Source organism: Balaenoptera musculus, chromosome 1 (genome assembly GCF_009873245.2).
Source record: "Balaenoptera musculus isolate JJ_BM4_2016_0621 chromosome 1, mBalMus1.pri.v3, whole genome shotgun sequence".
NCBI classification, from domain to species: Eukaryota; Metazoa; Chordata; class Mammalia; order Artiodactyla; family Balaenopteridae; genus Balaenoptera; species Balaenoptera musculus.
This window is the reverse complement of record NC_045785.1, coordinates 41,235,373-41,258,946: the sequence shown is the minus strand read 5'-3', so window position 1 is coordinate 41,258,946 and position 23,574 is coordinate 41,235,373. Positions and strand designations below refer to the sequence as shown.

General features: G+C 36.5%; 1 protein-coding gene across 1 annotated transcript in view; it reads left to right on the top strand.

Annotated features, from left to right (window-relative positions):
* Positions 1 to 23,574, top strand: part of AGBL4 (ATP/GTP binding protein like 4) — a 1,270,110-nt gene that overhangs the window by 110,073 nt on the left and 1,136,463 nt on the right. Inside the window, exon 3 of the mRNA XM_036855931.1 lies at positions 15,591 to 15,715. Coding sequence (XP_036711826.1) covers positions 15,591 to 15,715 — 125 coding nt within the window. The remainder of the gene's footprint in view (positions 1 to 15,590; positions 15,716 to 23,574) is intronic.

The following is a 23,574-nucleotide window of genomic DNA, read 5'->3' as shown; positions in this document are numbered from 1 at the left end:
TACTGTGTAGAGTACAGTAATACAGTATTTTTACTTCAAGTCCAGGGTGTCTGGAAGCAAACATAAAAGTAGCAGTGATGTAGCTGGTACTGCTAAGAAGCACCAAGTGATAACGATGGAAACAAAAGTGAAAATTATTGAGAGAGTGGAGCAAAGCAAAAAGATGATAGACGTTGCTCGTTCTTGTAACATGAATCATTCAACCATCGGCACGATTCTAAAGAACAAGGACAAGATTATGGAACATGTGAAGTCTGCTGCGCTGATGATGTCAACAATAATATTGAGGAAGCGTAGAAAAGTGATGGAGGAGATGGAGAAACTTCTCAGTGTGTGAATGCAGGATCAGCATCAGCATCGGGTCCCACTCAGCTTAATGCTGATTCAAGAGAAAGCTAAAAGCCTTTACGAAGACTTGAAGAAGAAACATGGTGAAGAATCAGAGGCTGCATCTTTTAGTGCCAGCCATGGCTGGTTTCATCGGTTCAAGGCTAGTGCCAACCTTCACAATTTAAAAGTAAGTGGCAAGGCAGCGAGTGTAGATATGGTAGCTGCCCAGGAATTTCCTGAAATGCTTCGAGAAATTATTGATGAAGGCACGCATTTACCCGAGCAGGTTTTTAATGTGGATGAGACAGGACTGTACTGGAAGAGGATGCGAGACCGAAGTTATATCAGTAAGAAGGAAAAGTTGATGCCAGGCTATAAAGCAGCAAAGGATAGGCTAACTCTGTTGTTTGGTGGCAATGCTTCTGGTGATATGAAGCTAAAACCTCTCTTAGTTTATCTTTCAGAGAACCCAAGAGCCCTTAAAAACATAGCCAAAAGTTCTCTTCCTGTTGTGTGGAAGAGTAACCCCAAAGCCTGGGTTACACAGGCCATTTTCCAGGACTGGTTTTTCCACCACTTTATCCCAGAGGTACAGAAATATTGCTTGGAGAAGGACATCCCATTCAACATTCTTTTGCTGCTTGACAATGCTCTGGGCCACCCCCCATTCATGGACAACTTTCATCCCAATGTCAAAGTAGTGCATGTGCCACCGAATACGGTGTCGCTCCAACCTATGGACCAGGAAGTTATAGCGACTTTCAAGAAATATTATTTACGTCACACTTTTTGTCAGGCAGTAAAGGCAAGTGATGAATCAGGAACAACCTTGCAACAATTTTAGAAGGACTATAACATCTACAAGGCCATGAAAAACATTGACTTTGCTTGGCGTGAGGTTACGTCTGTCACCATGAATGGGGTTTGGAAAAACCTTTGCCCGCAGGTTGTTCACGATTTTTGTGGATTTGAGAAGGTGGATAAGGAGTCCAAAGAGGTCTTCAGCAACTTAGTGACCCTCAGCAAGAAGCTGGAGCTAGATCTTCAAGAGAACGACTTCATTAAACTCCTTGCTGTGCAACACGAGGAGCTTACTAATGAAAACTTGATGGAATTGGAGGCCCAGAGAAAGGACAAAGAGAGACAAGAGGAAGAAGTAACTGAAGAACTGAAGAGATTCGTGACTCAGGAAATGGTAAGGGGATTTTCTTTATTTAAGGGGACACTGTTAGTTTTTGAGGCACAGGACCCAAATGTAGAACGGTACAGGAAGGTTGCAGCAGCCGTTCAGAATGCAATCCAATGCTACCATGTCATCTATGATGAGAAAAAAAGAGCTACTATCCAGATATCACTGGATCATTTTTTGAAGAGAGTAGATAGAATTGAATCCAGCGAGGAACCAGAACCTGTGCCATCAACGTCAGGCGTGAGTGAAATTGCAGCTTGCCCTCCATCTCCTATTGCTGAAATCCTTCAACTCTACCATCTCCCACCTCCTCCCCCTCCTCCAGTCAGTAACTCTCCTTGCCTGTTCACTCGATGCCAGCCCCGGTATGCAAGCTGTTGTACTGTACTTTTCAAGGTACTGTACTCTAAGATTAAAAATGTTTTCTTTGTTTTTGGTGTTTGTTTTTTTATGCATTATTTGTGTGAAAAGTATTATAAACCTATTACAGTACAGTACTATATAGCCAATTGTATTAGTTGGGTACCTAGGCTAACTTTGTTGGACTTACAAACAAATTGGACTTACGAATGTGCTCTTGGAATGTAAGTCGTTCATATGTAGGGAACTTACTGTATCTCTGTTTTTCTTTCAACACTGAAGTAAGTTCTCTTTGATAAATCTAATGTAGTTTCACCCTGTGCATGTGCTGTCTAGCCCTCAGCCACAGACTTACAAGAAATGATCCTAGAGTTTTCTGGGTTACCCCCTCACTACCACCATCTTGTATAGTTTTCTCCTTTCTAATGCCCTACTCTCAGATTTCAGCTGCTTAAACAGCTTCAAATTTTATTTCTGTACACACAGCTCACGGGATCTCTTTAGTCTGGTTGGTGTCTGGTTTCCTGACATAGTTGGGAAGCCTTTCCGTGGTGGAGTCAGTCCTATTGTGGGAGCTCATCTTGTGAGTGTCTCTTCTCTCGTGGATTGCTGTATCATGTTGTCTATTTCCTAATGTCTGAAAACAGTTGTTTAATATATTTTCCCAGCTTTAAAATTCTTGACAGTGGGGCTAGTCTCTTTATAGTTACTTCAACATGTCTGAGCCAGAAGTAGAGATGTTGCTTTTCTATCAAATATTTTTTCTGCTTTTGAGACGATCACCTATTTGTTCTTTATTTTGTTAATGTGTTATTTGGATTGATGATCCTTAAATGTTATTTTGTAATAATTCCAACTTTTCATGATCCGTCATCTCTTCTATTGATGATTGGACTAAATTAGCTAGTATTTTCTTTAGTATTTTACATCTAGGCTTGTGAAAGAGATTTACCTATATGTTTCCTTTTTTTGTAATATTCTTGTCATGTTTTGGTATCAATATTGTCCTGGTTTCATAAAATGAATTGGGCAATGTTTCCTTTTTTCCTCTGGAAAAATGTGCTTGAGATTAACTCTTTCTTATAAGTTTATAGGTGTTCAGAAGTGAAATCATTATGACTGGAATTTTTTTTGTGAGGGAACATTTAAAATTAAGGATCTGGTCCATTTAGTAGTTATTGAATAATTCACATTTTATATTGCTTCATATTTTAGTTTTAATAAACTGTGTTTTTATAAGAAATTATACATTTCATCTATTTTTCAAATGTATTGACATAGATAGTTTACAATATGTTTGTTGCTTTTTTTTTCTTCTTGTCTGATTGTAAAGGACATGTAGTACTAGTCTCTCTTAATTTTTGATATTATTATATGTGTTTTCTTACTTTTTATTTTTTCTGTATGAGCTTGCTGGAGTCTGTTCATATTAAAGGTCTTTTTCAAAAAAACTATCTCTTCATGTTTTAAATTTTCTGTAGAGTACATTTAAAAATTTATATGATTTTCTCCTCTTACCTGTCTTATTTCCTTCCCCTTTTTTTGTTTGAAAGTATCACTCTTTTGTTTTTTAAAATGGGATTCTCTACATTGTTCTCTCCTTTGTTTAAATTAAGTTTTTGTTGGAGTGCAGTTGCTTTACAATTTTGTGTTAGTTTCTACTGTACAGCAAAGTGAATCAGGTATACGTATACATAGATCCCCTCCTTTTTAGATTTCCTTCCCATTTAGGTCACCACAGAGCATTGAGTAGAGTTTCCTGTGCTATACAGTAGGTTCTCATTAGTTATCTATTTTATACATAGTATCAGTAGTGTATATATGTCAATCCCAATCTCCTAATTCATCCCATCCCCCAGCCTTTCCCCTTTGGTATGCATACGTTTGATCACTACGTCTCTGTCTCTATTTCTGCTTTGCATATAAGATAATCTATACCATTTTTCTAGATTCCACATATATGCGTTAACGTACGATATTTGTTTATATCTTTCTGACTTACTTCACTCTGTATGACAGTCTCTAGGTCCATCCACGTCTCTGCATATTACCCAGTTTCGTTCCTTTTATGGCTGAGTAATATTCCATTGTGTATATGTACCACATCTTCTGTATCCACTCCTCTGTTGACGGACATTTAGTTTGCTTCCATGTCCTGGCTATTATAAATAGTGCTACAATGAACGTTGGGGTGCATGTGTCTTCTTGAATTATGTTTTTCTCTGGGTATATGCCCAGGAGTGGGATCGCTGCATCATATGGTAGTTCTATTTTTAGTTTTTTAAGGAACCTCCGTATTGTTCTCCATAGTGGCTGTTTCAATATATATTCCCACTTTTTAGCTTCTTATAGTAGGAGCTTAGATAATTGATTTTCAGAATACATTTTATATTATGTATAAATCAATGAAAATCAATCTATGTGTATGTGTACATATATATTTCCATATTAGAATTGATTTAGCTACATCCCACAAATTTTGATTGACATATATTGATTATGATTTAGTTTAAAATATTATCACTGGGATAAGAGAACATATGCAATATAGTATAAATTCCTTTGAAATTTGTTGAGACTTCCTTATGGATCAACATATGATCAATTTTGTGAATGTACCATGTTCTTTTGGAAAGGATATATATTCTGTAGTTCTACAAAAGTGTTCCGTAATTAGAACTAGATATCCTTTTTTTTTTTTAAACATCTTTATTGGAGTATAATTGCTTTATAATGGTGTGTTAGTTTCTGCTTTATAACAAAGTGAATCAGTTATACATATACATATGTCCCCATATCTCTTCCATCTTGCATCTCCCTCCCTCCCACCCTTCCTATCCCACCCCTCTAGGTGGTCACAAAGCACTGAGCTGATCTCCCTGTGCTATGCGGCTGCTTCCCACTAGCTATCTATTTTACATTTGATAGTGTATATATGTCCATGACACTCTCTCACCCTGTTACATCTCACCCCTCCCCCTCCCCATATCCTCAAGTCCATTCTCTAGTAGGTCTGTGTCTTTATTCCCGTCTTGCCACTAGGTTCTTCATGACTGTTTTTTTTTCCCCTTAGATTCCATATATATGTGTTAGCATACTGTATTTGTTTTTCTCTTTCTGACTTACTTCACTCTGTATGACAGACTCTAACTCCATCCACCTCATTACAAATACCTCCATTTCATTTCCTTTATGGCTGAGTAATATGCCATTGTATATATGTGCCACATCTTCTTTATCCATTCATCCGATGATGGACATTTAGGTTGCTTCCATGTCCTGGCTATTGTAAACAGAGCTGCAATGAATATTTTGGTACATGACTCTTTTTGAACTATGGTTTTCTCAGGGTATATGCCCAGTAGTGGGATTGCTGAGTCGTATGGTAGTTCTATTTGTAGTTTTTTAAGGAACCTCCATACTGTTCTCCATAGTGGCTGTATCAATTTACATTCCCACCAACAGTGCAAGAGTGTTCCCTTTCCTCCACACCCTCTCCAGCATTTATTGTTTCTAGATTTTTTGATGATGGCCATTCTGACTGGTGTGAGATGATATCTCATTGTAGTTTTGATTTGCATTTCTCTAATGATTAATGATGTTGAGCATTCTTTCATGTGTCTGTTGGCAATCTGTATATCTTCTTTGGAGAAATGTCTATTTAGGTCTTCTGCCCATTTTTGGATTGGGTTGTTTGTTTTTTGGATATTGAGCTGCATGAGCTGCTTGTAAATCTTGGAGATTAATCCTTTGTCAGTTGCTTCATTTGCAAATATTTTCTCCCATTCTGAGGGTTGTCTTTTGGTCTTGTTTATGGTTTCCTTTGCTGTGCAAAAGCTTTTAAGTTTCACTAGGTCCCATTTGTTTATTTTTGTTTTTATTTCCATTTCTCTAGGAGGTGGGTCAAAAAGGCTCTTGCTGTGATTTATGTCATAGAGTGTTCTGCCTATGTTTTCCTCTAAGAGTTTGATAGTGTCTGGCCTTACACTTAGGTCTTTAATCCATTTTGAGTTTATTTTTGTGTATGGTGTCAGGGAGTGTTCTAATTTCATACTTTTACATGTATCTGTCCAATTTTCCCAGCACCACTTATTGAAGAGGCTGTCTTTTCTCCACTGTATATGCTTGCCTCCTTTATCGAAGATAAGGTGACCATATGGGCATGGGTTTATCTCTGGGCTTTCTATCCTGTTCCATTGATCTATATTTCTGTTTTTGTGCCAGTACCAAACTGTCTTGATTACTGTAGCTTTGTAATATAGTCTGAAATCAGGGAGCCTGATTCCTCCAGCTCCATTTTTCGTTCTCAAGAGTGCTTTGGCTATTCGGGGTCTTTTGTGTCTCCATACACATTGTGAAATATTTTGTTCTAGTTTTGTGAAAAATGCCAGTGGTAGTTTGATAGGGATTGCATTGAATCTGTAGATTGCTTTGGGTAGTAGAGTCATTTTCACAATGTTGATTCTTCCAATCCAGGAACATGGTATATCTCTCCATCTATTTGTATCATCTTTAATTTCTTTCATCAGTGTCCTATAATTTTCTGCATACAGGTCTTTTGTCTCCTTAGGTAGGTTTATTCCTAGATATTTTATTCTTTTTGTTGCAATGGTAAACGGGAGTGTTTTCTTAATTTCACTTTCAGATTTTTCATCATTAGTATATAGGAATGCAAGAGATTTCTGTGCATTAATTTTGTATCCTGCTACTTTACCAAATTCATTGATTAGCTCTAGTAGTTTTCTGGTAGCATCTTTAGGATTCTCTATGTATAGTATCATGTCATCTGCAAACAGTGACAGCTTTACTTCTTCTTTTCCGATTTGGATTCCTTTTATTTCTTTGTCTTCTCTGATTGCTGTGGCTAACACTTCCAAAACTATGTTGAATAATAGTGGTGAGAGTGGGCAACTTTGTCTTGTTCCTGATTTTAGTGGAAATGGTTTCAGTTTTTCACCATTGAGGACAGTGTTGGCTGTGGGTTTGTCATATATGTTCTTTATGATGTTGAGGAAAGTTCCCTCTATGCCTACTTTCTGCAGGGCTTTTATCATAACTGGGTGTTGAATTTTGTCAAAAGCTTTCTCTGCATCTATTGAGATGATCATATGGTTTTTCTCCTTCAATTTGTTAATATGATATGTCACGTTGATTGATTTGCGTATATTGAAGAATCCTTGCATTCCTGGAATAAACCCCACTTGATCCTGGTGTATAATCCTTTTAATGTGCTGTTGGATTCTGTTTGCTAGTATTTTGTTGAGGATTTTTGCATCTATGTTCATCAGTGATATTGGCCTGTAGTTTTCTTTCGTTGTGACATCTTTGTCTGGTTTTGGTATCAGGGTGATGGTGGCCTCGTAGAATGAGTTTGGGAGTGTTCCTCCCTCTGCAATATTTTGGAAGAGTTTGAGAAGGATAGGTGTTAGCTCTTCTCTAAATGTTTGAGAGAATTCGCCTGTGAAGCCATCTGGTCCTGAGCTTTTGTTTGTTGGAAGATTTTTAATCACAGTTTCAATTTCAGTGCTTGTGATTGGTCTGTTCATATTTTCTATTTCTTCCTGGTTCAGTCTCGGCAGGTTGTGCATTTCTAAGAGTCTATCCATTTCTTCCAGGTTGTCCATTTTATTGGCATAGATTTGCTTGTAGTAATATCTCATGATCGTTTGTATTTCTGCAGTGTCAGTGGTTACTTCTTCTTTTTCATTTCTAATTCTATTGATTTGAGTTTTCTCCCTTTTTCTCTTGATGAGTCTGGCTAATGGTTTATCAATTTTGTTTATCTTCTCGAAGAACCAGCTTTTAGTTTCATTGATTTTTGGTATTGTTTCCTTCATTTCTTTTTCATTTATTTCTGATCTGATCTTTATGATTTCTTTCCTTCTGCTAGCTTTGGGGTTTTTTTTTGCTCTTCTTTCTCTAATTTCTTTAGGTGCAAGGTTAGGTTGTTTATTTGAGATGTTTCCTGTTTCTTGATGTAGGCTTGTATTGCTATAAACTTCCCTCTTAGAACTACTTTTGCTACATCCCATAGGTTTTGGGTCGTCGTGTCTCCATTGTCATTTGTTTCTAGGTATTTTTTGATTTCCCCTTTGATTTCTTCAGTGATCACTTCGTTATTAAGTAGTGTATTGTGTAGCCTCCATGTGTTTGTATTTTTTACAGATCTTTTCCTGTAATTGATACCTAGTCTCATAGCGTTGTAGTCGGAAAAGATACTTGATACGATTTCAATTTTCCTAAATTTACCAAGGCTTGATTTGTGACCCAAGATATGATCTATCCTGGAGAATGTTCCATGAACACTTGAGAAAAATGTGTATTCTGTTGTTTTTGGGTGGAATGTCCTATAAATATCAATTAAGTCCATCTTGTTTAATGTATCATTTAAAGCTTGTGTTTCCTTATTTATTTTCATTTTGGATGATCTGTCCATTGGTGAAAGTGGGGTGTTAAAGTCCCCTACTATGATTGTGTTGCTGTCGATTTCCCCTTTTATGGCTGTTAGTATTTGCCTTATGTATTGAGGCGCTCCTATGTTGGGTGCATAAATATTTACAATTGTTATACCTTCCTCTTGAATCGATCCCTTGATCATTATATAGTGTCCTTCTTTGTCTCTTGTAATAGTCTTTATTTTAAAGTCTATTTTGACTGATATGAGAATTGCTACTCTAGCTTTCTTTTGATTTCCATTTGCATGGAATATCTTTTTCCATCCCCTCACTTTCAGTCTGTATGTGTCTCTAGGTCTGAAGTGGGTCTCTTGTAGACAGCATATATATGGGTCTTGTTTTTGTATCCATTCAGCCAGTCTGTCTCTTTTGGTGGGAGCATTTAATCCATTTACATTTAAGGTAATTATCCATATGTATGTTCCTATTCCCATTTTCTTAAATGTTTTGTGTTTGTTATTGTAGGTGTTTTCCTTCTCTTGTGTTTCTTGCCTAGAGAAGTTCCTTTAGCATTTGTTGTAAAACTGGTTTGGTGGTGCTGAACTCTCTCAGCTTTTGCTTGGCTGTAAATGTTTTAATTTCTCCATCAAATCTGAATGAGATCCTTGCTGGGTAGAGTAACCTTGGTTGTAGGTTTTTCTCCTTCATGACTTTAAGTATATCCTGCCACTCCCTTCTGGCTTGCAGAGTTTCTGCTGAAAGATCAGCTGTTAACCTTATGGGGATTCCCTTGTGTGTTATTTGTTGTTTTTCCCTTGCTGCTTTTAATATGTTTTCTTTATATTTAATTTTTGATAGTTTGATTAATATGTGTCTTGGCGTGTTTCTCCTTGGATTTATCCTGTATGGGACTCTCTGTGCTTCCAGGACTTGATTAACTCTTTCCTTTCCCATATTAGGGAAGTTTTGAACTATAATCTCTTCAAATATTTTCTCAGTCCCTTTCTTTTTCTCTTCTTCTTCTGGGACCCCTGTAATTCGAATGTTGGTGCGTTTAATGTTGTCCCAGAGGTCTCTGAGACTGTCCTCAGTTCTTTTCATTCTTTTTTCTTTATTCTGCTCTGCAGTAGTTATTTCCACTATTTTATCTTCCAGGTCACTTATCCTTTCTTCTGCCTCAGTTATTCTGCTATTGATCCCGTCTAGAGTATTTTTAATTTCATTTATTGTGTTTTTCATCGTTGCTTAGTTTCTCTTTAGTTCGTCTATGTCCTTGTTAAATGTTTCTTGCATTTTGTCTATTCTATTTCCAAGATTTTGGATCATCTTTACTATCATTATTCTGAATTCTTTTTCAGGTAGACTACCTATTTCCTCTTCATTGGTTAGGTCTGGTATGTTTTGACCCTGCTCATTCACCTGCTGTGTGTTTTTTTGTCTTCTCATTTTGCTTATCTTACTGTGTTTGGGGTCTCCTTTTCACAGGCTGCAGGTTCGTAGTTCCCGTTGTTTTTGGTATCTGTCCCCAGTGGCTAAGGTTCGTTCAGTGGGTTGTGTAGGCTTCCTGGTGGAGGGGACTAGTGCCTGTGTTCTGGTGGATGAGGTTCGATCTTGTCTTTCTGGTGGGCACGTCCATGTCTGGTGGTGTGTTTTGGGGTGTCTGTGGCCTTATTATGATTTTAGGCAGCCTCTCTGCTAATGGATGGGGATGTGTTCCTGTCTTGCTAGTTGTTTGGCATAGGGTGTCCAGCACTGTAGCTTGCTGGTCGTTGAATGAAACTGGGTCTTGATGTTGAGATGGAGATCTCTGAGAGATTTTCACTGTTTGGTATTACATGGAGCTGGGAGGTCTCTTGTGGACCAGTGTTCTGAAGTTGGCTCTCCCACCTCAGAGGCACAGCTCTGATGCCTGGCTGGAGCACCAAGAGCCTTTCATCCACATGGCTCAGAATAAAAGGGAGAAAAAAACAGAAAGAAAGAAAGAAAGAGGATAAAATAAAATAAAAGTATTATAATAAAACATAAGAAAAAAAATTAAGAATAAATTTATTAAGAAAAAATTTATTTTTATTTTTTAAAAATAGATTTTTTAATTTTTTATAATAAAAATAAGAAAAAAATTAAGAAACAATTTATTAAGAAAAAAAGTTTTAATTTTTAAAAATAAAAAATATGAAAAATCTTATTAAAAATTTTTTTAATTTCTAAAAATAGGAAATAAGGAAAAAATTTTTAAGAAAACATTTATTAGGAAAAAAAATTTTTTTAAGTAAAAAAAAAAAAAAAAAATGGACAGACCTAACCCTAGGACTAATGGTGAAAGCAAAGCTATACAGACAAAATCTCACCCAGAAGCATACACCTATACACTCACAAAAAAAGGAAAAGGGGAAAAATTAATAAATCCTGCTCCCAAAGTCCACTTGCTGAATTTGGGATGATTCGTTTTCTATTCAGGTATTCAACAGATGCAGGCACATCAAGTTGTTTGTGGAGCTTTAATCTGCTGCTTCTGAGGCTGTTGGGAGAGATTTCCCTTTCTCTTCTTTGTTTGCACAGCTCCCGGGGTTCAGCTTTGTATTTGGACCCGCCTCTGCATGTAGGTCGCCTGAGGGCATCTGTTCCCTACCCCGACAGAGCGGGGTTAAAGGAGCAGCTGCTTCGGGGGCTCTGGCTCACTCAGGCCGGGGGGAGGGAGGGGTACGGATGCGTGGCAAGCCTGCGGTGGCAGAGGCTGGCGTGATGTTGCAGCAGCCTGAGGCGCGCCGTGTGTTCTCCCTGGGAAGTTGTCCCCGGATCACGGGACGCTGGCAGTGGCGGGCTGCACCGGCTCCCAGGAGGGGCGGTGTGGAGAGTGACCTGTGCTCGCACACAGGCTTCTTGGAGGCGGCAACAGCAGCCTTAGCGTCTCCTGCCCGTCTCTGGGGTCCACGCTGATAGCCGCGGCTCGCGCCCGCCTCTGGGGTCCGCGCTGATAGCCGCGGCTCACGCCCGTCTCTGAAGTTCGTTTAGGCGGCGCTCTGAATCCCCTCTCCTTGCACGCCATGAAACAAAGAGGCAAGAAAAAGTCTCTTGCCTCTTCAGCAGCTGCAGACTTTTTCCCGGACTCCCTCCTGGCTAGCACTGAAGCCCAAGCCTCAGCTCCCAGCCCCCGCCCGCCCCGGCAGCTGAGCAGACAAGCCTCTGGGGCTGGTGGGTGCTGCTCGGCGCCGAGCCTCCGTGCGGGAATCTCTACATTTTTTCCTCTGCGCCCCTGTGGCTGCGCTCTCCTCCGTGGCTCTGAAGCTTCCCCCCTCTGCCACCCGCAGTCTCTGCCCACGAAGGGGCTTCCTAGTGTGTGGGAACCTTTCCTGCTTCACAGCTCCCTCCCACTGGTGCAGGTCCCGTCCCTATTCTTTTGTCTCTGTTATTTCTTTTTTCTTTTGCCCTACCCAAGTACGTGGGGATTTTCTTGCCTTTTGGGAGGTCTGACGTCTTCTGCCAACGTTCAGTGGGTGTTCTGTAGGAGCAGTTCCACGTGTAGATGTATTTCTACTGTATCTGTGGGAAGGAAGGTGATCTCCGCATCTTACTCTTCCGCCATCTTGCCTCCTGTCCCTAGATATCCTTTTAAATCACATTTTCAAATTGTCTAAATCTTTTCTGAATATTATCTTGGTTTTTCTCAGTTTGTGGTATTGGTATGTTAAAATTTCTCACCATATTTCTAAATTTGTCTCTATCTTCTTTTATTTTGTCAAATTTTACTTATATATTTTGAAGATCTATTGTTAGTTGTATATACTTTTAAGATTTTTGTATCTTGTTGATGGACTTACCTGTTTTGCATCATGTAATATCTCTGTTCATTTGTAGTAACGTTTCTTGATTTAAAGCCTACCTTGTCTGAGATAAATATAGCTACATTAGCTTTTTTTTTGATAGTGCTTTCCTATTAAAACTTTTTCATTAAATTAATGAATATTGTACCCTCTACAACATAGGGCTCAGTAAATATTTTTGGCTGATGATAGTTGAAAAGACCATTTATTTTCAGTCTTTCTGTGCTCTTAAATGTAAAGTTTGTCTTTATAAGCAATATATATAGTTGTTTTCTTTATCCAGAGTATTTTTATCTCTATTTGTAATATTTAGTCCATTTATATTTAACACATTTATTGATATATTTGTGTTTAAAATCTACATATAATTTTTTTTTTGTATTTGTCCTATATTTTAAATTCTTATTTGCCTTTTTTTTGTCCTTTCATATAAGTGGAAGGGAACCAGATGATATAGAGGCATGGTCAGCTTATTTCAGTAGCTGTTTTCAGAACATCATCAATTGGCACTTTGTTGAAATATTACTGGTAATACAAGGAAAGCATTTTTATGCATACACACAGAGAGAATACTCCTCATAGAAATGGTGAAGAAGGCCAACAGAATAGTTACAGAAGACCAAAGACCAGATGCTTATTATTATTTGACACTGTAAACTTAGTGAAAGCAAAGACCTTTTTGTTTGACTTACTATCTGTTCTATTTTATAGTACATAGTATAGTACTTTTTGAATGAATAACTGATTGAATGGCTGAAGAAATGAATTGGCTGTAGCTATGGTATATTCCAAAGCGTAACACAGTGGAGTCAGAAGTCTTTGTTTCAAGGTCTTGCCATGGTGCTTTAAAGCATGAACTTAAGCAAGCACTAAACATTCCTGAGTCTCAGTTTACTCATTATGGGGTCATGGTGAGGCTTTAGTAATATAAAGGATCTGAAATAATTTTGAAACTGTAAATTTTAAGACACATATGGTGCATTATTATTAGGCACAATACATAGCAACAATTTTAAGACATGTTATTATTAATCAGAATCCATTTATAGTGCTCCAGAATTAAAAACAAAATAAAAATCTTCTTTCCTTTGAGCATTGAAATGTACATTAATGTTTAATTTTTCAACCATGAACTTTTAGAAGTCAAGAAAATAGTGGCTTTTTAACTTTTTGTTGTTTTAAGGATAGTAAGTTTTTATTAAGGATTATAACTTATATTGTACCTTCAGTGTGTATTATCTTTATATTCTTCCAACCAGCTTTTTTAGTAGAAGCTGTTGTCTAGTGGCTAGAGACATATTGTTTGAATTCAAATCCCAGCTGACTCATACTTGCTTACATGCTGTATAGCTTTGGATAAGTTATTTTATATCTTCGTCCCTTGTTTTTTTCATATGTAAAATGGGGATAGTAATGGTTTCTACCACGTGAGTGTTGTTGTGAGAATTAAATAAGTTAGTATACCTAGCATTTGGGACAGTATGTGGCATGTAGAAATGCTCAGAAAATGTTAATTTTCTATTGAAAATTCGTGTTAATATCAGTTATATACTAGTTAAAATTAATGTTCATTAATTAACTTAGAGATAAATATTCATATTTCTATTTATATGATTCTTACTTTATAGTTGAAAAAGCAGAGGTTGATAGAGGTTAAGTGAATTTTCCAAGGTCACTCAGTAAGTGACAGAGATAAAACTTGAGTCTAGATCTTCTGATTTCAAGTTTAGTCCTCTCATGTAATAAGTGTTCTGCCCTCTACAACAGAAGCTTAGTAAATATTTTTGGAGGATAATATTTGAAAGGACCATTTCATTGAAGAATCTCCTTGGAAATTCTGAAGACAATTGAAACTAGAAAGATTAAAAGCTTTTGGTCCTGATTAGCTCTTATTTGTATTTTGCCATCAATGCATTTTTAAAAATATTTATATACTTAACTTGAGGTAACTGATCGTTCTGGTTCTGGAAGGAGGAATACGTTTGGTTTCTCCACCCACATTTTGATGAGAGCAGACAAAAATCACCCTAAGATTAATTGATTTGGTTTTGAAGGAAGGGTTCTCTTATTGTCTTGGATCACTGCCTGATCAATCGTAGAATCAGGCAGCCAAAGAATGTTACAGCTGAAAGGAACCTTAGAAGTTAGGTAACTCAATATTCTCATTTTGCAGATGAGGCCCTGAGAGGGTAAGTAACTTACCCATTGTTGCACAGTGAGTCAATTGAGCTCGAATTCAGGTCTGATGATTCCCAGGCTAGTACTGCATCTACTACAACTGTTGCTCAGAAAAACAAGTGACATGCCAGTAGAACTAGTAAAAGAAATAATTTAAAACTTTGGTGGATATAAGGTTAAAGTTTAATTCTGAGTGTTCTTTTGGAGAAAGATAGGCTAGAGCTCATTTTTTGGGGATGACTTATGGAATTATTATTTTTTAATTTTTTTTTAAATTGAAGTATAGTTGATTTACAGTGTTGTGTTAATTTCTGCTGTACAGCAGAGTGACTCAGTTATACACATATATACATTCTTTTTTATATTCTTTTCCATTATGGTTTATCCCAGGGTATTGAATGTCGTTCCCTGTGGTATACAGTAGGACCTTACTGTTAAAAGTAGGATGTTGCTGTGCTCTTCAAGTACAATACTATACTGACTTATCAATCAATTGCTTTGTTGCTTTCTATAGTCGTATTTACTCTTCTTTAGTTGTTGATTATCTGGTTTGGGAATTCACAAGACTCTTAGCTTTTATTTTTATCCCATCCCACTGTTAACATTTTGGGCAATTTACCACTCATGAGAATATCAGGCAGAGAGAGGAGAGACAAAGAATGGGACTCACACCCAAGTATATACATTTTTGATATGCCTGTTCTGTTGGTGGAGGAAATGGAAATTAATCTCATGGTTGTTTGCGACTTTACCATTATTATTGTTATGTAGCAACTACTTCTAATTTTTGTTTAAACCTTACTCTGCTTCATATATTCTCTAACATGTTCTGATAGAAGTTCGGAAATACACCAAACACAGTACAAACTGCATAGCCGTGTTGTGAGAATTAAACAAGATCAAATATATTAGAGGTAATTTGTATACTATAATGCTTAATACAAAATACATGAGGTATTATCATCTTTGGTTTTCTAACTAGGAAACTGAAGTTTGGTTGTGATTCTTACTTGGTTCACAGGCACTTGCCACATGCTCTATATAGCATCCCAATCTGTCAAAGATACTTGTAGCACAAATAGATCTGCTAGGTCATAAAGATAGAAAGAGTTGCTTGTACCACAGCCTAGACTAGCTGAAAACCTCCTCTTTCTGGACTACATTCAGAGTTGGTAGCCCTGCAGATTGTGAAAAATGAACCTATAAGTACTGAGTGATGATAAATGTCATTGTCAGAGCTCATAATATTTAAATGTATATACCATTGAGCTTCATGAACTTCTATTAAAACCCAGTTCTCTTAATTTTTATTAACAGGTAACCTTGGACGGGTGGACCAGGTCTCTGAGTTTGAGTATGATTTATTCATTAGGCCGGATACCTGTAATCCACGCTTCCGAGTCTGGTTCAACTTTACTGTTGAGAACGTGAAAGAATCACAGGTGAGAGAAACAGTGGATACCTTCAGTGTGGTTTTGGTAGGAAGATTATGGTTTTGTGTTATTTTAGTAATATCAAAATAATGACCATATTAGGAATATATTCTTGTATATGTGCTGTAGTGATATCATTTTATTTTAAGAGATAGAGAGTAACAGGTATAATATGCTGACTTTTGTTAAATGGTGGTTATGAAAAAAACAAATAGATTATCTGAGAACTCAAAGTGTTCTTTACCGATGGAAGCATTAGCGTTATGTGCTAGGCTTCCTTGGGGGACACTATAAGGAACCATTTCAAGTGACTTGCTATAATGTTTATTATAGAGTGCTGTTCTGTATGTTATTTTTTTCACAAGACTCAGTTTCAGAAAAAGCTTTTCTTCTCCTATATAACAAGGTGTTTCTATCTTAACAATATGATTCTTATAACTCATCCTACTTTTCCCTTTGCTTTGGCTGCTGGAAAACTCTGAGCCAATTTTATAGCCCAATATAATGACTCTGGAAAGCTTTTTTGCTTGTGTTTTTGTACACTAACTTTTCTGTTATTCTGATAGTATTACTCTATCTTTAACCACGATTACTTCATCTACATTTTCTAACGTAACAGTGTATTTTTTATAATCCTGTTCAAATCTGTTTTGAACAAAGTATTGATGAAAATAGAGAGAACTAACGACATATGCTTTGAAAAACATTAATAAAAATCTAACCCTAAGAAATCAGTTATCATTATTATATTGAGACAGCTGATTCTGGAAGACTTTGCACAAACTTTGTACACATAGTGATAGGATTCTTTTAAGCAAATGAAGCATAGCGCTATAATCTAACATCTGCCTTCTTCCTTCGGGGTCATTTTTTTCTAGCATATTTGGGAGAAAGTGAGGAGTTTGTTTAATTTCCCTTCCCAAGTCAATCTATTCTGCTTGCTCTTTCACCTGGTTGCTTGCTTCTCTCTGTCTTCTTTCAACTGCAACTTGAGTCATGTGTTAGGTAGGCAGTGGTCAGTGTCTGAAATTTAGGGACCCTCATTTGTCCTTGACACAATGCTGTTCCTGGCATGCTGGCTTCAGCAGAAGAGGGGTTCAGGAACAGCCACTTCACTTTACTACTGATTCTTTTAATTTTCTACAACACCACTGACACAGGACTGGGTGTATGTAATGCTTACTGATGTTTAGGGCTAACTAGAAGGAATTAAATATATGGGAGAGCTTTGAACATGGTTAGCTATATATGATATAGCAACTTAGGACAGTGGGAAAAAAGTTAAACCTCACACAGATTGTTGCTCTAGGACAAACTTTAGTTCCTTGCTTTGCTTCTTAGTTTGACTTACTCTCCCATGAGAGAATTCCTTTTTCAGTTTTTCATAGTAAGAATAATATTCCTTCCCTGAAACCACCTTTGGGAAACCTACACTTTGCCTACAGGGCTTCACCTGTCCCTAGGATTTTCCCTCTTATTCCAGCAAGACAATCAATGATCCTCAAAGTGCTTTTTCCAAAGTCTATGTTACTGACTCTTGAGAGTATAACTCACAACAGGAGGCTTTAGCCACATGTACAAGACTGAATCTTGGCACTCCAAGTTTGGGTTCCCTATGAAGATATCTCTGCTACCATGAGGTAAGCATATACCCCCCATTCTTCTGTTGGTGTGCCTGTCTCATGTCAGTAACTTACAATTGTCACATACACACACCACTGAAAAACAAACAGTAATTCTGAGGCAGTATAGTCAATTCATATTAAGGAAAGGAAACATTTTCTTTAAAGCAGTATAATCTGCCAGGATTTCTAAATTCATAAAGGGGATTACTCTTTTCCTGTTTATGCACAGCACATGCATACCTTTCAACTTGCCTACTGTAACCAGGAATCCACTAACTCCTGACAAATGAGACCTATTACTTTTCAAGGAACAAAGTCTGTTCTTATATCCTTTGCTAAGTAGAGACCTAACAGAAACTCTGAAATTATAGTGGTTTTTTTTTTAACTTTGGTCCATGTTGAATTCCTAGTCTAGTTTTTCTTTCATGTTAGTCTCTCATAAAGACTATCCTTATATAGCTCCTATGGTCAGGTGCGGGGGTTGCAGAGCGGTGGGATGGCTAGAGTGTTAGGAAAATGTGTTTCTTAAGTTACATATCACCTGGGATAGTCTTTTGGACAAGTTGGTCATACATTTCAAAGTTTCTTGTTCTTTGCTCTTCTAGTTTGCTTACAGGTATATTCATTTTGTTGCTTAAAATGTCTCTTACAGGGTGTTATAATTTTCATACTGCATGTTAAAGTCATACAGTCTCTTTTGAATCTTCTCTATCAATCAAGGAAGTAACATGAATATGTTCCAAGTTATTCTAATAAGAGAGTTGGTGCTGTTTTATGGATACTTATTTTTAAAGTTGAAGGAACCAATATTTGCTCGGTCTGTCTGAGTTCGATCTTCATATCCAGTGTTATCCTACCCTTGTTACAATTAGAAATCATGAGCATGTTTATCTGGTTTCCTGGAGCCTGATGCTTTATCAATCTCTTTCTGTGGGCCATTGCTTCATCAACTGTAATCACATTATACAGTTATGGAAATCTGTCTCAAGAAGGCATAAAGATCTGCTGGAAAGATATAATACATATCTCTAGCTCACAGGATATTTGTTTTCATGGTTGTCTACATGAAAAAGAATGGTTTTACTATTAAGTTTGACTTGTGAGGCCTGTTTTTATGATGTGTCTTCCTGTAATCTTTTTCCATCTCTCCAATTTCCTTTAAAATGAGACCTTCATGAATGTAATCTAGTCAGGAGCCTTATTTAGGGTTTGGTACTAGCGGGTAAAAGAAATATTAGTCATCAAAGGCTGACTCCACTAAAAATCAAAGCATCAAATATACTGTATAAACAGATCTAGCTTTTGGGTTATCTTCCTTATGTTTTTAGAAAGTGATAAAAGCTTGGAACATATGGTGCTGTATTCCAGGACCGATATATTAACCCCCTGAAGTAGTTGTTAAATAGTACATTTGCAAGAATCTATGATAACTAAACATCCCAGTATCTTTATTGAAAAGTAATTTTCTCTCTGAAAAACCTATATTAAATATTCTTATGTAGAAATTTATTATTGATGCAGCAGAACACTTGTGTGATGTGAAAGCAAATCTTTCTATTTAAATATGGTAAAACTTCAGCCAATAAGAAGAAATAAAATCATGTGCCTGGACTGTTGGAACTGTTTTCCTTCCTTTATAATCTTTTTATCTCTTTGAGTTAATTTTTTCCCCTTTCTGATTATAAAAGTATCCAATGCTCACTGTAGAAAATTTGGAAAATATAGATAATTATTAGAAGCAGAGAAAAAGCACATGCCCCCCCACCCCCCGAAACACACACCCATAATCTTACTACCTAGAAGCAAATACTATTAACTTTTGGCATATTTACTTCTAGGCTTATTTATTTTCTATTTTATTTTTGGAGCATAATTAAATTTGTACCATATATACATTTTTATATCTTACTTATAAGGAAGCTAAGTGGTATCACAAGCAATCTTCTGTCATTAAAAACCTCATAAACATGGCTGCACAATAGCTATGTACTATTGGACCATTTCTTTAAATCTTGGGCATAAAGATTATTTTCCATTATCGGTTGTTATAAATAACACTGTAGTAAACATCTTTATGTGTGAAGTGTTACCCAGATTTCATTTTGCTTCCTTAGGATAAATTCCTTGAGGGAAATTGATGAGCAAAGTATATTAATATTTTAAAAACTCTTTATTCATATTTCTAAATTGCTGCCAGACAATTTATGGTATTTTTTCTGTCCTATCAGCAGTCAGTGACATGCTTTTTCTTTAATTTCTTGTTTTGAAATGTTTAGTGAACTCAGAAGTTCATACATTTAGAATAAATTGTTTCTTTTTTCTCTCTTACTTTGAATATAATGCAATGTTTCAGGCCTCTAGTCATAAAGGAATTAACTGCATTCCAGTAACGTGAGACAACAAAACATACCAATTTATCATTTTGACTGTTTCTTAATTCATCAATCCTGTTTTGTCTGGGTGTGCCAACAGAGTTTCCTCTGAGGTATATAATGTGAAATTTTTTTTTAGACTTTTTTTTTTTAACAATGAAATATTTCTCACATTATTATAAGCAGTAATGTAGCTTAAATACACACACGCATGCGTGCACACACACACACACATTTTTATATATGACATGTCTGAATTGGACTTTAAAAATTCCAAGAGTTTGCTGCTGCTTTAGTCTCCATCCTGGAGATTTCAGTCTCAGTAAAACTTCATCCTGGCTATGGCCAGATTTGACAGTAAACAGAGGCAACATATCATGGTAGAAAGATCGCAGGACAATGGATTCAAACAGACTTGGGTTTATATACTGAGTCATGAGCTGTTTTACCATTGATCGTTTAAATTAATCTCTTGGCACCTCAGTTTTCCATCTGTAAAGCAAAGATGATAATACTATTTCATGTGAGTGTTGTGCAGATTAAATGGGAAAATGCAGCTAAAGAGCCTACCATGGTGTTTGGTAGATAGATAATAGAGATTCACTACTTGATGGCTATTGTTTTTACTAAAACACCTCAACAGTAGAAACAAGACTAAAAACAGCGAAAGGAAAAACTACCACAACAAATTATCACTGATTATTACTACTGTTTTTGTTCTGCTCTTCTTCCTTCTCTTTCTCCTTCTACTAGTCCTTTTCTTCATCTTCTTTCTTCTTCTTTCAAATCTGCTATTGCAAAATATCATCATCATCATCATCATCAACATAATCATCATCATCAAGCAAATTGTAATCGTTATGAATATGTACTCTATATTAGACATGCCTGAATTCCAGGCCTAGCTCTGCCAATTACTTTCTATGTCTGTGATAACAGCCTCCTAACTGGCTCCCTGTTTATATTCTAGGCCTACCCTGTCTTTAATATGTACTCTTAACAGGGAAATGGGAGTAATTTTATGATGTAGGTCGTATCATATGACTACTCTGTTAAACTCCTCTAATTAATTTTTGCATCTCAGAGTAAAAGATGATATCTCTAAAATGGTCCACTAGATCCTGCAAAATCATTGGTCCAACCCACCTATCCTGCCCTACAACATACGCACTTCTTTGACCACATTTCCTACTACTTTCTGCCTTGCCCACACAGCTCTGGCTTCTTTGCTGTACCTCAAGCCAGGCATGTTTCCACCTTAGAGCATTGGCTTATGGCTTAGGGCAATGACTATTCCCATTTGCCCTTTCTATCAGATATTTGTATAACAAATTTCCTTACTTCCTTTGTCTTTGCTCAAATGCCACATTCTCTATGAGGCCAATCTTAGTGACTATTCATTTTGTTCTCCTCCACACACCCCACATACTCTGTTCTACTTTTTCTTTTAGAAACTATCACTTTATAATATAGTGTTTAATTAATTCTTTTATATATTATGTCTATTTTTTGTCTTTCTCTTTGCCCTCAACGATACACATAGGCTTATTTAAAGTTTTCTTAGTGCAGGCCTAATGTAGTGATGGTTGTTGGGTCTTTCTGGGTCCAGACACGATCCTTCTGGAGCATCTACTGAGTGCTCCAGATGTTCAAAGGGGTCTTTTTAATCTGTCTGGTTACAATTAGAACATCCCCCATCCCTCTGTCTTGAAAGCCAGAGTTATCATAGGAATTATCTCATTTGTTTCCCTTCTATTAGGGATCCCACCTTTGTGATGCTAATTATCCAGTGTCTGAAAACATCTATTTCAAATATTTTATTCAGTTTTTTAGTTGTTTATGGTATTAGGTAGATGTGGAACCAGTTACTCCATTGTGAACATCAAGGCTTGCTTTTAAGTATTACTAAGGCAGGTCTAGAGTAGCCTGAACTTTAGGGCCAGTTTAACTCTGCTACTAAGATATGATACTTCTGGAGTCTCTAGTGAAGTGTTATGATTTGTTTGGGTTTGAATGTCTCCCAGCTCTGTGTGAGTTCTTGGAATTGTTCTACCACTTTTTAGTAATTGTTCTTTGCTTATTCTCATGGAGTCTTACCTTATGTATGTACAGCTTTGCATTCAGCCAAAGAATCAAGTTGAGCCCTATGTCAGTTTCTGGAGTTTTTCTGTGAGTAGTTTTGTCTTCTTCAGTGCTCTCTGTTCTGTAATTCCAGCCACATCATCACCAACCCAACTCTGTAAACTCCAATTTCTGTTTAACTCAGTGAGGTATCCACATTTTTCATGAGCTCCTTTGCCTTGCATCATAGTTCAAAATGTGCCTACAGACAGAAATCTTTAGTGATCAGAAACCTTACCTTATTTCCCCCTCTCAGGGATCAATCATGAGTTGCCTACTGTTCACTGTCTTAAAAAAATGTTTTATATGTTTTGGTCCAACATTCTAGTTATTTATGGAGGGAGGGTAAATTTATTACCAGACAATCCATTATGGCTGGAAGCAGACCATGGTTGTGTTTTTTTGCAATACAGACCACAAAATAAGAGAAAGTTGAGAGAGTCCAGGACACATGCAAGCAAACTTAGAGAAGAGAGTACAGTAAGGGGATGGGGAGTCATGAAAAGGTAAAGGGTAGTAAAAACACGATGGATCAGTGCATTGAAAGTAGCATAACTATACCATCCAATGTCAATTTTTGTATCCAATCAGGCAATTTTGAGAGTGAAAGATGCTCTAATAATTACAACTGGACAACAGGCATAAACTAGAACTTTTCTAGGCAAACAGGGATTTTCATATACTCTTGTTGGAGATTCTTATGAAGTCAGTGGTTATTGTACGATAGTGAATAAGCTGCAAAGAGGTTGTCATTAGGTAGTAGAATGACTAAAAGAAAATTGAAGGAATTACAATTATTGTAACTATTGGAAATATCAAGGTGTATAGTATGGCTATGGGAGCAGCTAGAGGTATATAATGGAAGATAAGATATTGGAGAGGAGGAACTCAAAGTACCCAGAGTGTTGGAAATATTGTCTCTGTATATATTGGAGAAATGTCAGTGATGTCTGAACAATAATCATTGAAAAATGAGAAGGAATGACAGAGGAGTACAGAGATAACATCAATAATGAGAGATAGTTGAAGGATAATCTGATAAAATGAGATTCAAACTATGTTTTTGGAAGTGAAAGCTCAATATTATAAAGATGTCAGTTCTTCCAAAATCACCCTTTAATACAATTCCAATCATTATCCTTGTCAAATTCTTTTCATAGAACTTGATAAGCTAATTGTAAAATTCATGAAGAAAAGCAAAGGGTCAAAAATAGCTAAGCCAACTTTGAAGAAGAATAATGAGTAGGTATATGTTTATTTGATAGAAACTTGTATTTCAGCTAATAATTTTTATTTATAGAATAGTGATTAAAATAGAATGGCATTTGAATAAGAATAGACAAATAGTCTAAATGGACAAACTGGAACTCAGAAACAAGGCTGTTTATATAAGGAAACTTGATATATGGCAGAGTTTGTATTATAAAATAGTAGGAATAGTAGGGCCTATTCAATCAATAGAGTTGTATGACAAAGAGCACCCCATCTCAAATTATTTTGAAAAACCTTTTAGATGGATTAAAGACATGGGTTTCTCTTCTACAAAATCCTTAAACATTTATACAAATTAAAAATTTAAACTATGAAAATAGATAAAAAATAAATATGTTATTGGCTTTGGAATAGGGTTGAATTTCTTATGCAAGGCACAGGAAAGCAAAATTATAAAGAAATAGATAGATACTTTTGAGCTTGTAAAAATAAAGTCTATGTGACAAAGACCTAAAGTTGAAAGATATGTACTATTCTG